Genomic DNA, 14,542 nt, shown 5'->3' with positions numbered 1-14,542 from the left:
GGAGTCCGGGTAAACTTGTCAGGTGAGTTAGGGAGCTATCTGAGGGGTTTGGATTTAAACACTCCTAATTGCCCAGGAACTTTATTAATTGGAGCTGTAAGTTAACTCTTTGACAGAAAGAGTGAGATGATGGTGGGGGACAGCCCCCAGTAAAGTCAGAGGTGAGAGCACAAAGCAATAAAGTAGGCAGACTCTGGTTTTTTGGGGGTAGATGCTCGAGAATATCCGGGGGGACTCCTGAGGCTCGATCCCGCCTTTGCGTATGCCGAGCCTCCTTCCTCATGACCTTTGTCACGAGTGGAATGTCTCTCGCCGGCTCCTGGCATGGGGTTTTATCTTGTCCCTTCATCTGGGACCTAAGTTTCTGCTTTTCCATCATGATTGTCTTTCTTTCTTTCTTTCTTTTTTTTTTTTTGAAGAAAGGGAGAATCACTTTTTATTTGCTCCTGGTAGAGTCTCGGGAACAATAATTGAGATAGACAAGCAGAGACAACTGGCTGGCTGTTGAGGCAGCACTAGTACAGGAAATCATGGCGTCAGTCACTCCAACAGCTTCCCAGCAGCTCATCGCAGACGCAGACAGTCACTGTGCACACAGCAGCTGTGAGCATGCTCTCAGTCTCCATGGCAAGATGTCAGAGGCTCTGGCTCTGTCCTGAGTAGCAATATGGATGGACTTCTGCAGTTCCAGAGGTTATTTAGCATTTTGGCTTCCCTTGTAGCATCCTTGGTGGTGGTTCCTCAGGCAAGTTCAGTAGCATAGCTGTCCTGGACTCCCAGTTAAATCAATTTTTTAAATTTTTTTTTTCTATTGAAGGATAATTGCTTTACAGAATTTTGTTGTTTTCTGTCAAACCTCAACATGAATCAGCCATAAGTATAGGGTTGCGAAGAGTCAGACACGACTGAGCAACTTCACTTTCACTTTTCACTTTCATGCATTGGAGAAGGAAATGGCAACCCACTCCAGTGTTATTGCCTGGAGAATCCCAGAGAGGGCAGAGCCTGGTGGGCTGCCGTCTATGGGATCACACAGAGTCGGACACAACTGAAGCGACTTAGCAGCGGCAGCAGCAGCAGCAGCATATATATATCCCCTCCCTCCTGAACCCCCTCCCATTTGCCTCCCCATCCCAGCCCTTTAGATTGATACAGAGCCCCTATTTGAGTTTCCTGAGCCATATAGAAAATTCCTGTTGGCCATCAATTTTACACATGGTATGTAAGTTTCCATGTTACTCTTTCCATACATCTCACCCTCTCTACTCTCCCCATGTCCATAAGTCTATTCTCTATGTCTGTTTCTCCATTGCTGCCCTGTGAATAAATTCTTCAGTACCATTTTTCTAGATTCTGTGTATATGCATTAGTGTATGATATTTATCTTTCCCTTTCTGACTTACTTCACTCTGTATGATAAATTCTAGTTCAACCACCTCATTAGAACTGACTCAAAGGCATTCCTTTTTATGGCCGAGTAATATTCCATTGTGTATATGTACCACAACTTCTTTATCCAATCATCTGTCGAGGGACATCTAGGTTGCTTCCATGTTCTAGCTATTGTAAATAGTGCTGCAATGAACAATGGGGTACATGTGTCTTTTTCAATTTTGGTTTCCTCAGGGTATATGCCTAAGAGTGGGATTGCTGGGTCATATTTTATTCCTAGTTTTTCAAGGAATCTTCATACCGTCTTTCATAGTGGCTATATCAATTTACATTCCCACCAACAGTGCAAGAGCGTTCCCCTTTCTCCACACCCTCTTCAGCATTTGTTGTTTGAAGACTTTTTGATGAGGCCCATTGTGACCTGTGTGAGGTGATATCTCGTAGTTTCGATTGGTGTTTCTCTAATAATGAGTGATATTGAGCATCTTTTCACATCATGATTAACTTTCTGTAATATGGTTTGTGTTTTAGCTGTTGGAAGACTGTGCTTCTTCTTGCTTCTGTCTTCGCTCTGATGGCTGAGGCCAAGAGGCTTGTATAAGCTTCTTGATGGGAGGGACTGGCAGTGGGAAAAACTGGATCTTTCTCTGGTGGGCAAGGCCTTGCTCAGGTGGTTGTTTGGCTTGAGGCGACCCAGCCCTGGGTCTACAGGCTCTATGGTAGGGTTAATGGTGACTTCTAAGAGGGTTTATGCCAAAGGGGAACTTCCAGTGCCCCCGTCCCTGTGGTGAGCCCCTGCCAACCCTCTCCTCCACAGGAGGCCCTCCAATACTAGCAGATACTTTTGGTTCAGTCTCCTGTGGGGCCACTGCTTCTCTCTGGGTCTTGGTGTGCACAAAATTTTGTTTGTGCCCTCCAAAACTGGAGTCTCTGCATCCCCTGGTCCTCTGGAAGTCCTATAATCAAATCTCACTGGCACTCAAGGCCAGATTCCCTGGGGATACCCAGTCCCTTTGTCAGATCCCCAGGCTGGGAAGCCTGATGTTGAGTTCAGAACCTTGGCAACAGTGTGAGAACTTCTTTGGTATTGTTCTCCTGTCTGTGGGTCACCCACCTGGCAGGTATAGGATTTGATTTTATTGTAATTGTGTCCCTCCTACCTTCTCGCTGTGGCTTTTTTGTCTTTGGATGTGGGTATCTTTTTTTGGTGGGTCCTAGTATCCTCCTGTCAATGGTTTTCCAACAGCTAATTGCAAATTTGGTGCTCTCGCAGGAGGAGATGAGCACATGTCCTTCTACTCCACCATCCTGAAGTGGAAGCCTGCACTTCTCTTTTGACCTAGTTATTCCATTGCTGAGAATTTATTTCAGGGATATACTTGCACACATGCATAAGTAAATCTGTATAAGGACATTTATTCCTGCTCCAGAAGAATGAGGCAGCTCTATGAGTACTCCTATGGGTTTGTAAAATAAAGGCTAAACACCTCCCCCCATATGATCACATGATTCTCTTTTAGTTAAAACCCAAAGTCCTTTATTTAAATTTTGGCTTTCATATGTCCTTTGGGAAAAGATATGGGAGTTATAGGTAAACATAATGGGAAATCGTTTCTGCTCAGCTTTTTACTTTCTCTACAAGTGCAGAGTTTTTGGTTTTTTTTTTAATTTTCAGGTAAAGTTTTCTGATAGAATTGTATTCAATGATTGTTTTATCTACTGTTTTTCTGACTTTGAGGAGATGTGGGGTATATATATCTAACCCGAGTGTGTCAGGTGGGCTTTAGGAGCTGTTGGAGGTTTAATGAGAACAGAGGGAGAGGTGTCATGTGGTGCTTCTTTGCCAAAAGCAAATGGCAGAGGCTCTGCCTGTCCAGACCTCTTTATCTTCTCTTATCAAGTTTTCAGAAACCATGGGACCTTGCTAAGTCGTTATGGCCCCAAAACTCAGCCTGCTTGAGTGGAAAGAATACATAGCACTGGGACACCACTGGCCCAGCTCCAGCTGCCCCTCCAGCGTTTAGTACCTGTGAGCTCAGGCTGGAGTCCCTTTTTCATGGTGGATCCCAGTTCTCTCTTTAGAAAATGATTCTCAGGTTGGATGTGAATGAGGAGCACCTGGGAGAGCTTGTTATAAATTCGGACTTTGACCCCACTCATCAGTACACCAAATCAGTATGATCTGAGGTGGGTTCAAAAATCTGAATTGGAACGGGTAGGGAGAGAAAGTATTAAGGCTGGAGTGACACCATGGATATAAAGGGTCACCCCAAACCACTGTCTCTTCTCCACCCAAGTGTTGTTGCAAAACCATGATGGGAAGAAGGGAATCATCCAAGTAACATGGTCAGTCAGGTGGAAGAGCAGATTAAGTGCCTCCTCAATCCTTCCTAATACTGCTTCAGCACTAAGTGCTCTTGACACCCACTTACACCCTCTGAGTTTTTTTTTTTAATATAAATTTACTTATTTTAATTGAAGGTTAATCACTTTACAATATTGTATTGGTTTTGCCATACATCAACATGAATCCACCACGGGTGTACACATGTTCCCCATCCTGAACCCCCTTCCCACCTCCCTCCCGGTACCATCCCTCTGGGTCATCCCAGTGCACCAGCCCCAAGCATCCTGTATTCCTGTATCCTGCATCAAACCTGGCCTGGCGATTCATTTCATATGGGTGGGATGATTTGGGAGAATGGCACCCTCTGAGTTTTAGAACAGATTTTGGAAATGGGCAGAAGTAAGTGCAGTGTTTCTCTGCAGTCTTTACATGTAATCACAAAGCCATTTGAAATTCTTCTGTGGAGTTAAAGGAGGAATAGGGAACATGGAGAAAACCTTCCAATTCATTCTAGCCATTGCAAGTGATTGACAGTGAAACCAAAATGTCAGAAGACAGTGTAAATAACTCAGAGTAAACCGCATGCCAGTGGCCATTCCCATGAACGGGCATCCTGACAGGAGATGAGGTCAAATGGTGACGTGTCACATCTGAGGAGTCAGCTTTGTGTGATAAGTGGGTCAAACGTGGGCCTGCCTAGCTGGTGATGGATGTCACCTACGTGGAGCCCGAGGCCCACGGGACCCATGTAATGAAAGAAAATATTTAGAAAATGAATTAAGTAGGCTCCTCTGAAAGTTTTTTCTCTTTTTCCTTTTGTTCAAATTATCCTAAACTTGATGCTACCAAGGATATCTCATTATTTAAAATATTTCCTTAAAATTATAAACTAGCAAGAAAATTTTAGACAATAAGGCAAAAAAACTTTCATAATCCCACTGTCACTGGTAGAGCATTCCAAATCTCCCTCCATTTGCAGATACTTTGTTACATGTTTATAATCAATGTGTCTACAGTTTTCATCTAATATTATATGCATTTTCATACTTTGGGTATATCTTCAAAAATGACTGAGTAGATTGACTCTCCTTAATTATTTTTTAATTTTCAAATAATTTACTTCAACTATTTACTAAGATAACTTCCTTTTTGACAATGAAATATATTAAACCTATAAATATTATGGAGAATGGTATAGGAAATACCCATGTCCCTACCGCCTACAATTAACAATGTTTTCATGGTAGTTTTAACTATGATCTTAGAAGGATAGATGATGTAATAGTAGGATGAACATCTGGACTTCCAGGTGTGGTTTCACCTGCAAAATGGCTCATTAAATTTAATCAACTGTTTTCCCTACACAGGATTTTTGAAGGTAAACAACCTCTGTTGGTTATCACAGATCCAGACATGATCAAAACAGTACTAGTGAAAGAATGTTATTCTGTCTTCACAAACCGGAGGGTAGGCATCCATTTTTTTTAATTTAAAATTTATTTGTTTCTAAGATATGCATTTTGAAATATATTATAAATTCATAGGATGTTGTCAAAAGAGAAAAATACAAAGAGACTGCACGTCATGTACCTTTTGTCCTGGTTTTTCCAATGGCAATACATCGATTAATCAGAATACAATTTCAAAGCAGAAAATTGACACTCATACTATTCATGGAGCTTATTCTGATTTCATCAGTTTCACGTTCACTCATTTGTGTATGTTTTGCTCTATGAAAATGTGTCCTAGATGTAGATTTGTGTAGTTACCATGACAATCAATGTATAGAACTGTCCCATCCCTACACGACTCCCTCTTACTATTCTTTTACAGTCATGGCTTGTACAGCTTGCTTTTTCCTCTTATCAAGGTCTTTAGCAAACATTGTTCTTTAAATTTTGATGAATGATTTATCAATTTTCTCTTTTATGGATTTTGCCTTTGTTGTCAAGTCTAAAATATCTTGACCTAGCCCTAGGCCCTGAAGATTATCTCCTATTTTTTCCTAAACATTAAATCACTTTATGTTTTACATTTAAGTCCATGATCCATTTTATGTTAGGTTTTGTGTAATGTATGAGGTTGTCTTTTTTTTTTCTTTTGCATCTAAATGTCTGATTTGCTCCAGCACCATTTATGGAAAGACTATCCATTAAAAGTAATTTATTTATTTTATTTTTTGCTCCCCTGGGTCTTCATTGCTGTGCTCAGGCTTGAGCCTGGCAGTGGGCAGGCATGTGGCTGCAGAGGTTAGCTGTGGGCAGGTGTCAGTACAGTTGAGTGACAGTAGTAAGGACTGGCTTAGGCATCTGAGCATCTGCAGGGCCCTCCGATGGTGTTTTGCACATGTGCATTGAAAAAGATTGGCTGCTGGTGTGGATCCTGGGTCCACATAGCATCAGCAGTGGCACTAACTGGGCAGCTCTAGTGTGGTTGGAGGCAGTAGGGTAGGACTCCTGCAACTGCCTTAACACCATGAATGTTGAATTAAAGGTGGCTGATTGATCAGTTGATTGGGAGAAAGGCTACACGCACTGGTCAGTTTCAGTGGGGTCAGAAGCTGCACATGGCTTTTCCTTTCCCTTTCCTGTCCCTTCCCTCGCCTCTCCTTCCCCTGCCTGCCATCTCTTCCCTTTCCTGCCCCTTCCCTCCCCTCTCCTTCCCCTGCCTGCCATCTCTTCCTGGACAATCCAGTCCTAAACCCGAAGGTGGGCCACAGAAGGTGGGCAGCCTCACACATCAGGGTGGGGCCAGAGAAGGAGGACAGTGGCTCCAAGTCAGAGACCGAGTAGGGAGGGGAGGGTGTCCACAGGGATGGCAGCTGGGCACGGGTGAGGGAACCCAAAATACTCACTTGTGGGTGTAGCCTGTAGGGTGAGGGGGCATCATGAGTGGAAAGGGATGGATCATGGATTGGGTCCATAAAGGAGGATTGATCAAGTAATACAGAAAGGATGATGGGAGCCAGCATTCTCACTGTTGGAGAAGAAGTCATAGTTCAGAGACTGAGAAACTAGACTAAACCCTGTGAAGTCACTGACTGAACTATCCATGTAAGTCCATGCTTTTCTGTGTAATAGATGATAGCAGGCCAGATGATATAGACAGATGACAGATAGATGCAGATATAGACAGACAGGTGTGTGTGTGTGTGTAGCTACAAAAGCACATAATATACTGCTTTCCACTGATGTAGTATAGACACCTGAGCAGCTGCAGGGGTCTGGGATGGGGTTTTGCACATGCCCAGCCTAAAATATTGGGGCTGGCAGCCGGTGTGGGTCCTGGGTCTCAGGGTGTCATTGGCTGGAGCATCTCTGTTGGAGCTGAGGGGGAAGACAGGACTCAGGAAATTGGAGTCTGCTAATGTAGTACCCTGGGGAGTGATCAGCACCAAAATTTTCAGAGGTTGTTCAATGAATATGCTGGCAGTTGGTTTCATCATAGCAAAGTTTCTGGGGTTTTCTACAGAGCAGGATACAGAGAACCGTAGTCACTCCTGCTGCGTGGTTGACACTGGTAGTCCCTGCCCTTCTTCTTTGTTCCTAGTTGTCTCTGGTTGTCTCGGCTCGGCTCGTCTCTGGGTGGGGTGAAAGCAAAGCAGGTCATTTGTGCAATGTTCTGAAAGGCTGGAGAAACTCGTCACTCTTCCTGTTGTCTCTTTTAGTTTTTTTTTTTTTTTTTCCCAGCAAGGGGAAATGTCTCAAGCTGTGGAATTTCCTGTTGATGCTGAGCAGTGCTGGCTTAGGGGAAGGGATGATGCAAACAAAATTAACTATTCTCCTTACTCTCTCTGCGAGTTGTTTTCAAGTGTGGTCTGTTATATTGGTGACGCTTTTTAGACCTACTTTCATTTGCTGTGAGCTGTCCAATTGTGAGACAACAAAGGCTGGAGTCTCCTACTCTGCCATCTTGGTGATGTCACCTTAGTATTTCATCATTAAAGTGATGTTAGCTGTAGGTTTTTTTGTAGATGCTCTTTATCAAGCTAAGGAAATTTGTCTTTCTTGTTTGTGAGCTTTGTCAAAAATGAGTGTTGGAGGTATCCATTTTAAAACAAAATATAAATTTGAAAGATTGAGGAAATTTTAAAACAGGTTGGCTTCATAATCCTGTCCCAAGATGAGAAATAGAGTTATCTTCTTTACCCTTCTATTCCTGGGGGAAAATGTAGGGGGAAATATTTTCCATATCACTGAGTAATTTTTTCAGAATAGCAAGTAGATTCCTAATCTTTTGTGTAGGTAGTACTAAAAAATCCCCACCATATCAGCACATTCCTTTTCAAGTTGGTCAGCCTGTAAATATATGTAAATACAGAAGTAATCTGAGGCAAAATGCAGTCTGCCAAGGCTATCTGGCTGGCTGTCACCAATCCCTTCTCTGCATAGCCCCGGAAGATGAACTAGACCTTATTCCCTTCTATTCCCCTGGAAGAACCTTTCTGTACTACATGGGTCATTTGCGTTTAAAAGGAGATTGGAATATGAAGGCTGGAAACCACGTGAAGTGGCCAAATGTCCACCACCTTCGCAGGAACCTAGACATTCAGGATAAATGTTTATTGTTCATCTAGCATAGGGCCTGGTACTGTGTAGATAGTCACTAAAGATTTGTTGAATACACTGTTCCCAAATTATTAGCAAATTTTCCACAACTGTTGAGACTTCTAAAACTTAAGTAGGGTAAAATGTGTTTTGCTTTCAACTCTAGGTTTTTGGTCCATCGGGAGTTATGAAAAATGCTATTTCTGTGGCTGAGGATGAACAATGGAAGAGAATACGGACATTGCTGTCTCCAACCTTCACCAGTGGGAAGCTCAAGGAGGTAAAAGAAAAGGGTTTTCCATGAGCAACTTAAAGAATAAGGTAGAAAATAAATTCATAGTCCCTGTCCAAGGAGTGGTGTGCCAAATTTGAGTTTCCTAAAATGGTTTTCATCTTCATATCCTAAAAGAGACCTCATCAGATTCATAATAAAATGTCACTTATGCCTCCATGCCCGTGAAAACCAGGTTCTTCTAAAACTTGAGTCTCCACATTTAACTTCCAGTGCTGTTGTGTTTTGTGTCTAGATGTTCCCTATCATTGGGAAGTATGGAGATGTGTTGGTGAGGAACCTGAGGAAGGAAGCAGAGAAAGGCACGTCTGTCGACATTAAAGAGTAAGTAGGGGTGAAGCTGCTGGTCCTCTGAGCTCCACTGAGACCCTTGTGTTTCCTGCCTTGGAGCCTAATTCCTACTGCTGACTTACTCTAGTGACCAAACAGAAGTAAGTATATGGTTTACAACTCTGACCGGCCACCCGAGAATGAGTGGTGGCTCATGAAAGTATCAGAAGGTATCTTCTGTGTACATGAGCCAGGGTTAAATTATCTGCTTAACTGTCACCTTGAATATTCTGGGAAACAAAAATACACAGTTTGGTCTCAAGTCAGGGAGCATGATGCCTCCATCTCTGTTGGTTTTCTCAAGATTGCTTTGGCTATTTGTGGTCTTATATGGTTCCATATAAATTTGAGGATTATTTGTTCTAGTTCTGTGAAAAGTAACACAGGTGTTTTGATAGGGACTGCATTAGATCTATAGATTGCTTTGGGTAATATGGGCATTTTAGCAACATTAATTATTTCTTTCCATGTACATGCGGTATCTTTCCATTTCTTTGTGTCATCTTCAATTTCCTTCATTGTTTCGTAGTTTTCATAGTATAGGCCTTTCACCTCCCTGATTAAGTTTATCCTAGGTATTTTATTCTTTTTGATGTGATTTTAACAGGATTGTTTTATCATTTTCTCTTTCTGGTAGTTCTTTATTATTGTATAGAAAGGCAACAGATTTCTGCATATTAATCATGTACCTGCCACTTTACTAAATTCATTTATTCTAGTTTTTTGGTAGAACTTTAGGGTTACCTATGTAAAGTATTATTTCATCTGCAAATAGTGATAGTTTTACATGTTCCCTTCCAATTTGGATGCCTTTTATTTCTTTTTCTTGTCTGATTAGTGTGGCTAGGACTTCCAATACTACATTGAATAGAAGGGGTGAGAGTGGGCATCCTTGTCTTGTTCCTGATTTTAAAGAGTATGGGCACAAAAACAGACACATAGATCAACTGAATAAAATTGAGAGCCCCAAAATAAACCTGTACACTTAGAGCCAATTAATCTATGATAAAGGGGGCAAGAATAAACAATGGATTAAAGACAGGAAAACTGGACAGCTACACGCAAAAGAATGAAATTAGAACATTTTCTCACACCCTATACAAAAACAAACTCAAAATGGATTAAAAACCTGATTGTAAGACTGGAAACCATAAAAACATAGAAGAAACAATAGGCAGAATGAATGTTCTTTGACATAAATCATAACTGTACATTTTTGGATTTGACTCTTAAGGCAAAGAAAACAAGAGCAAAAATAAACAAATGGTACCCAGTTAAACTGAAAAATCTTTTGCACAACAAAGTAAATTATTAATAAGATGAAAAGACAACCTGGTGAATGGATGGGAGAAAATATTTGCAAATAATATGATAAGAGGTTAATATCAAAAATATATAAATGTCTCATACAACTAAAAATCTGAAAAACAAACAACCCAATGAAAAATGGGCAGAAAATCTTAATAGACAATATTGTAAAGTAAAAAATAAATAAATAAAAATATAACAGTTGTTCAAAAAAAAAAGAAAAAAAAATAGACATTTCTTCCATGGAAGATATACGTTGAAATGATGCTCAACATTGCATATTATCAAAGAAATGCAAATCAAAATCACAAAATCACCCACCACCTGTAAGAATTACTATCATCAGAAAGTTTACAAATAGCAAATATTGGTGAGGATGTGGAGAAAAGGAAACCCTGGTATAAGGCAGTAGACATGTAAATTGATGTAGGGGAAACCATATGGAGGTTTCTCCAAAAACTAAAAAGAGAACTGTTTTGTGTGTGCTCAGTTGCTCAGTCGTGTCCAACTCTTCACAACCCCGTGGACTGTAGCCCACCAGGCTCCTCTGTCCATGAGATTTCCCAGGCAAGAGTACTAGAGTGAGTAGCCATTTCCTTCTCCAGGGGATCTTCCTGATCCAGGGATCAAACCCAAATCTCCTGCATTGCAGGCAGATTCCTTACTACTGAGAGACCTGGGAAACCCGAGAACTTTGATATGATGCAGCAATTCCACCCTGGGTATATATCCAATGAATATGAATACACTAATTTGTAATCATACATGTTTTACATCAGCATTGTTTACAATAGCTAAGATATGGAAGTAACCTAAGTATCCACTGACAGATGAATAGATGAAGAAGATGTGGCACGTGTGCATGTATACACGTGTGTGCACGCACACACACACAAGAAATATTACTGAGTCATAAAAAAGAATGAAATTCTACTTTTACAATAACATGCATGGACCTAGAGGGTATCATGCTAAGTGAAATAAGTTAGACAGAGAATGAAAGTATTGCATGTTATTATGTGTATGTGGAATCTAAACATAAGATGAATAAATATCAATATATAAAACCAAACAGACTCACAGTGTAGAAAACAAACTGATGGTCATCAGTGGGGAGTAGGAAGGGGCGTGCAAGATAGGATAGAGGATTAAAAGGTACAAATTGCAATGTATAACATAATTGTGCCACAGGGGTAGATTGTACATAACAGGAATGTAGTCAATATTTAATAATAACTTTAAATGAAGTATTTAAAATAGCTCTTCTACCCCTGAAACTAATGTGATATTCTGCTTTTGCGCTAAAGGGGAATCAGCTCTGAACACAGGTTCTGCGGTGAGCTGAGACCCAGATCAATGTCCCCTTTCTTGACTCCCCAGGAAGAGTGAATTTGCTCCCTTTGCTCTGCTCAGACACAGTCCATATACACCTTTTATTGCCCATAGTCAAAGCACACTATGTACTTTGTCAGATTATGGGTTCTGTTCTTCTGTGATTGAGCTCCTTGAGTTTGGGGTGGGCGTCTAACTTGCCTTAGTGTCCCCATCCCCCCAGCACGGGGGCAGTTGCAGCATTCACACTCATACACACCTCAGGAGTGAGTGATAGTAGCAGACAGTCTTCCATGATCCAGCAGGTGGTTCTGAGAGAGTGTGGCTCTTGACCTGTCTTGCCTGGGCATCTGATTTTATATGATTTTCTTGTTGACTGTGTTGGATATGGATAGTCAGCTGGTCCTGATTTTAACTGTCTGTGTCTGTCTTTCTCTACTCAGCATCTTTGGAGCCTACAGCATGGATGTGATTACTAGCACATCATTTGGAGTGAATATTGATTCGCTCGGCAACCCACAAGATCCCTTTGTGGAGAATGTCAAGAAGCTCTTAAGATTTAGTATCCTCGATCCCTTTCTTCTCGCAGTAGGTAAGTATCCTACTACATTTCTTTTTCTGTATTCCTCCCTCCATCCCTCCTTCCCTCTCATTCTTTCTTTCTCCCTTCCTTCCTTCTTTTTCACAGGTTTATTGAGATATAATTCACATACCATCAATTCACCCACTTAAAATGTACAGTTCAATGGTTTTACAACTAAGTGTCATCGATGGATAAATGGATTCGGAAAACGTGGTGTACACACACACACACACCAGAATACTATTCAGCCATTAAAAGGAAGGAAATCCTGCCATTCGCAGCAATGTGGCTGGATCTCAGTGGAGGGCATTATGCTCAGTGAGATACGTCAGACAGAGAAAGGCAAATACTTACACGATGAATCCATAAAAAGAATCCAAATTCATTGAAAAACAATGTCAGATTTTTGGTTTCCAGAGACAGGGTTTGGGAGATAGGAGAATTGGATGATGGTGGTCAAAAGGTACAAATTTCAGTTATTACTTAAATAAATACCCCTAGTGTAATATGCTTATAGCTATCCAGTTGTCTCAGCACCACTTGTTGAAAAGCCTATTTTGTCTCCATTAAATGGTCTTGGAAACATTTTCAGTGTTCAGTTGACCATAGGCATGTGGGTTTATTTCTGGACTCAAAATTTCTATTCCATGAATCTGTATGTCCATCCTTAGGCCAGTGCCACATTGCCTTGATTAATGTAGCTTTATGGTAAGTCTTAAAATCAGGAAAGGTGAGTCTTTTAACTTTATTATCTTTTTCAGGAATATTTTGTCTTCTATGAGCCCCTTGCAATTTCACATGAATTTAATCTAAGATAGTTTCTTCAAAGAGGCCAGCTAAGGTTCTGATAGGGAATGTCTTATATCTGTTGATGTGCCATCTTGACAATGTGAATGTTCTGATTCATGAACATGGCATGTTTTTCACTTATTTACATCGTCTTTAATTTAGTTCAACAAGGTTTTGTGGTTTTCAGAGAGTAAATTTTACATATCTTTTATTTTATTCCTACTTATTCTATTCTTTTTGGTGTTACCATTAAGTGGAATTGTTTTCTTAATGTCATTTTCATTTTATTTATTGCAATGTATAGAAATACAATTGATTTTGTATTTTGATCTTGTATCTTGAAACCCTGCTGTACTTCTTTATTTTTTCTAATAGGTTTTTAGTGGCTTCCTTAGGATTCCCTGTATACAAGATCATGTTATCTGATGAGTTTTAGTCTTCATTTCCTATATGGATATATTTTGTTTAATTTTCTTGACTAATTACTTCTTGTTAGAATGTCAGGTACAGTTTTGGATAGAAGTGGTGAAAACGGCTTCCTTGTCTTAATTTTAGAGAAAAGCATCCAGTTTTTCACTATTAAATATTAGTGTTAACTATGTTTTTTTCATAAGTTCCTTTTATCAGGTTGATGAAAGTCCCTCTGTTCCTGTTTGCTGAGAGCTTTTATCACAAGGGGGTTTTGGATTTTGTCACATGGTTCTTATGCATCTATCAGATCATCATGTGGTCATTGTTTATTACTCTATTGAAATGGCATATTATACAACCTTGCCTTCCTGGGATAAAGTGCACTTATACATGATGTATACATCTTTTTATATGTTAGTGGACTCAGTGTGCTAGTATTTTGTTGAGGATTTGTGTATCCATGGTCATAGGATGTATTGGTCTATAGTTTTCTTTTCCTGTTATATCTTAGTCTTTTTTCTCACTCTGGGTTAATACTGGCCCTCCAGAATGATTTTCAAAGTGTTCTATCATTTTCTATTTGCTGGATGAGTTAGTGAAAATTTGGTGTTAATTCTGTAATTATTTGAGTAGTATTCAGCATTAAAGCCATCTGGACCTAAGCTTTTCATTGTCAAATTGTGGGTTGTTTCTTGATTATCAAATCAAACTTTGTAATTCTTTTTTTTTTTTTTTTAAACTTTACAATGTTATATTCGTTTTGCCAAATATCGAAATGAATCCGCCACAGGTATACATGTGTTCCCCATCCTGAACCCTCCTCCCTCCTCCCTCCCCATACCCTCCCTCTGGGTCGTCCCAGTGCACCAGCCCCAACCACCCAGTACCGTGCATCGAACCTGGACTGGCGACTCATTTCATATATGATATTATGCATGTTTCAATGCCATTCTCCCAAATCTCCCCACCCTCTCCCTCTCCCACAGAGTCCATAAGACTGATCTATACATCAGTGTTTCTTTTGCTGTCTCGTACACAGGGTTATTGTTACCATCTTTCTAAATTCCATATATATGCGTTAGTATACTATATTGGTGTTTTTCTTTCTGGCGTACTTCACTCTGTATAATAGGTTCCAGTTTCATCCATCTCATTAGAACTGATTCAAATGTATTCTTTTTAATGGCTGAGTAATACTCCATTGTGTATAT

General features: G+C 40.4%; 1 protein-coding gene across 1 annotated transcript in view; it reads left to right on the top strand.

Annotated features, from left to right (window-relative positions):
* Nucleotides 1-14,542, top strand: part of CYP3A74 (cytochrome P450 family 3 subfamily A member 74) — a 49,233-nt gene that overhangs the window by 12,405 nt on the left and 22,286 nt on the right. The window contains 4 exon segments of the mRNA NM_001099367.1: nt 5,107-5,206; nt 8,453-8,566; nt 8,814-8,902; nt 11,992-12,140. Of these exon segments, the coding sequence (NP_001092837.1) occupies nt 5,107-5,206; nt 8,453-8,566; nt 8,814-8,902; nt 11,992-12,140 (452 nt within the window).

The sequence above is a fragment of the Bos taurus genome, chromosome 25, assembly GCF_002263795.3.
Source record: "Bos taurus isolate L1 Dominette 01449 registration number 42190680 breed Hereford chromosome 25, ARS-UCD2.0, whole genome shotgun sequence".
Taxonomy (NCBI): domain Eukaryota; kingdom Metazoa; phylum Chordata; class Mammalia; order Artiodactyla; family Bovidae; genus Bos; species Bos taurus.
The sequence above is the reverse complement of the archived record's forward strand: the minus strand, read 5'-3'. Positions and strand labels throughout refer to the sequence as shown.